At 36.4% G+C, this 1,977-nt stretch overlaps 1 protein-coding gene across 2 annotated transcripts in view; it reads left to right on the plus strand.

Annotated features, from left to right (window-relative positions):
* The window catches only part of Sntg1 (syntrophin gamma 1), a 303,666-nt gene that overhangs the window by 119,307 nt on the left and 182,382 nt on the right, over positions 1–1,977 (plus strand). For both annotated transcript variants that reach the window (XM_028769474.1, XM_028769465.1), the window contains one exon: positions 301–383. In XM_028769474.1, the coding sequence (XP_028625307.1) occupies positions 301–383 (83 nt within the window). The remainder of the gene's footprint in view (positions 1–300; positions 384–1,977) is intronic.

Consider the following 1,977-nt stretch of genomic DNA (forward strand, 5'->3'; position numbering starts at 1 on the left):
TCTATCTATCTATCTATCTATCTATCTATCTATCTATCTATCTATCTCTAATCTATCTAGCTATATCATCTAATCTATATCTACCAATAGATTCTATTGAAGATATCTATATATTACTATGTATCTATATATCTAGATACCTATATATAGTACTCACAAAGCTCTGGCTTTAGTATAAATCAAACTTCTTTGTATTTTAACTCACAATGTTTATATTATTATTGAAAATAATTGGAAAGAGTCATTTTACAATAGCATGCTATTGTAACCTGCTAAGTTTTATGCTTTTGTCTTCTGCAGGTGCCCCGAGTGACCAAAGCAGTGGTACCTCCTCTCCCCTATGTGACAGTGGCTTACATCTCAACTACCATCCAAACAACACAGTAAGATACAATTGAAACTAATAAGGATGGCTCAAGAGCAGAATATATCTGTACTTGTGATTTGCAAGCACTACTTTTGAGTCTGATTTATCTGGTGAACAAGGACTCCTTGTTAACTTGACCATTATTTATGATAAGACAAGCCAGAAGGAAAAACAGTCACCTTATGTGGCATTTTTTCTCTGAGGCATGAATTATTAAATCTTCTGTAAGGTTGGAGTAAGAGAGATCACTCAGAGTCGTAGTGTCACACCTCGTTTCAGAGCATTCCATGCCATAGAAGTTCATGAATTGAATGATTTGACATGATTTTCATCACTTTTATTTTGATAGCAGTTAGGTAAGTATAACCACCTTTGCTATTGTTTGTGATCTTCATGTATATCATGGAATAACTGAAAGGGTAGCATATTTATATATACATTATGATAACAGATTTATTTAACACATCAATTTTCATTAACTTAACTGAATTTTTAATGTTTGTTTTGTACATTCTTTTTTTACCAAATTAGTTATTTTTATTAAATATTTTTTAAATTTCAAATTTAGCATTTAAAATATACATTACAAAATATATCTCTGATCACATGTAGAGTTAAATACAAATTAGCATAGCTGACCTGCAGCACAAATTGATTTTCTGGTCTCTAATAGACTAAAATTCATTTTTATATTAGAAATTATTGATCTAGTTTTATAATTTTATTCAAATGCTTGCCTTTGAACATTTTTTATAGTATAATTATATTTTCTATTGGATATTTTATTTACATTTCAGATGTTATCCTCTTTCCCCATTTTCCCCCCACTCAGAAACCCCCTATACCATCCCCCTTCCTTCTGCTTCTATAAGGATGTGCCCCACCTACCCAACTACTCTCACCTCCCTGCCCTCAAATTCCTCCACAATGGGGCATCCAGCCTTCACAGGACCAAATACTTCCTCTCCCACCTATGCCCGACAAGCCCATCCTCCCCTACATATATAGCTGGAGCCATGGGTTCCTCCCTGTGTGCTTCCAGGCTGGTGATTTAGAGCCTGGAAACTCTGGTTGGTTGATATTGTTGCTCTCCCCATGAGGCTACAAACCCTTTCAGCTCCTTCAGTCTTTTCTCTAACTCCTCTATTGGGAACCTCATCAACAGTTCAATGGTTAGCTGTGAGCATCTGCCTCTGTGTATGTCAGGCTCTGGCAGATCTCTAAGGAGACAGCTATATCAGGCTCCTATCAGCATGCACTTCCTGGCATCCACATCAGCATCTGCCTTTGATGACTGCCCGTGGGATGGATATCCTTGTGGAGCAGTCTCTGGACAGCCCTTCCTTCGGTTTCTGTCCCATACTTTGTCTCCATATTTGCTCTCATGAGTATTTTGTTGCTCCCTCAAAGAGGGACCGAAGTACCCAAACTTTGGTGCTTCTTTTCCATGAACTTCATGTGGCCTGTGAGTTGTATCTTGGGTATTGTGAGCTTTTTGTTGTCCCTAATTATATTGAAATTACTCTATAGCTGGGTAACAAAGATTCTTAAGTTGACTACCATATCTATCTATCTATCTATCTATCTATCTATCTATCTATCTATCTATC

Source organism: Grammomys surdaster, unplaced genomic scaffold (assembly GCF_004785775.1).
Source record: "Grammomys surdaster isolate TR1022 unplaced genomic scaffold, NIH_TR_1.0 64, whole genome shotgun sequence".
Classification (NCBI taxonomy): domain Eukaryota; kingdom Metazoa; phylum Chordata; class Mammalia; order Rodentia; family Muridae; genus Grammomys; species Grammomys surdaster.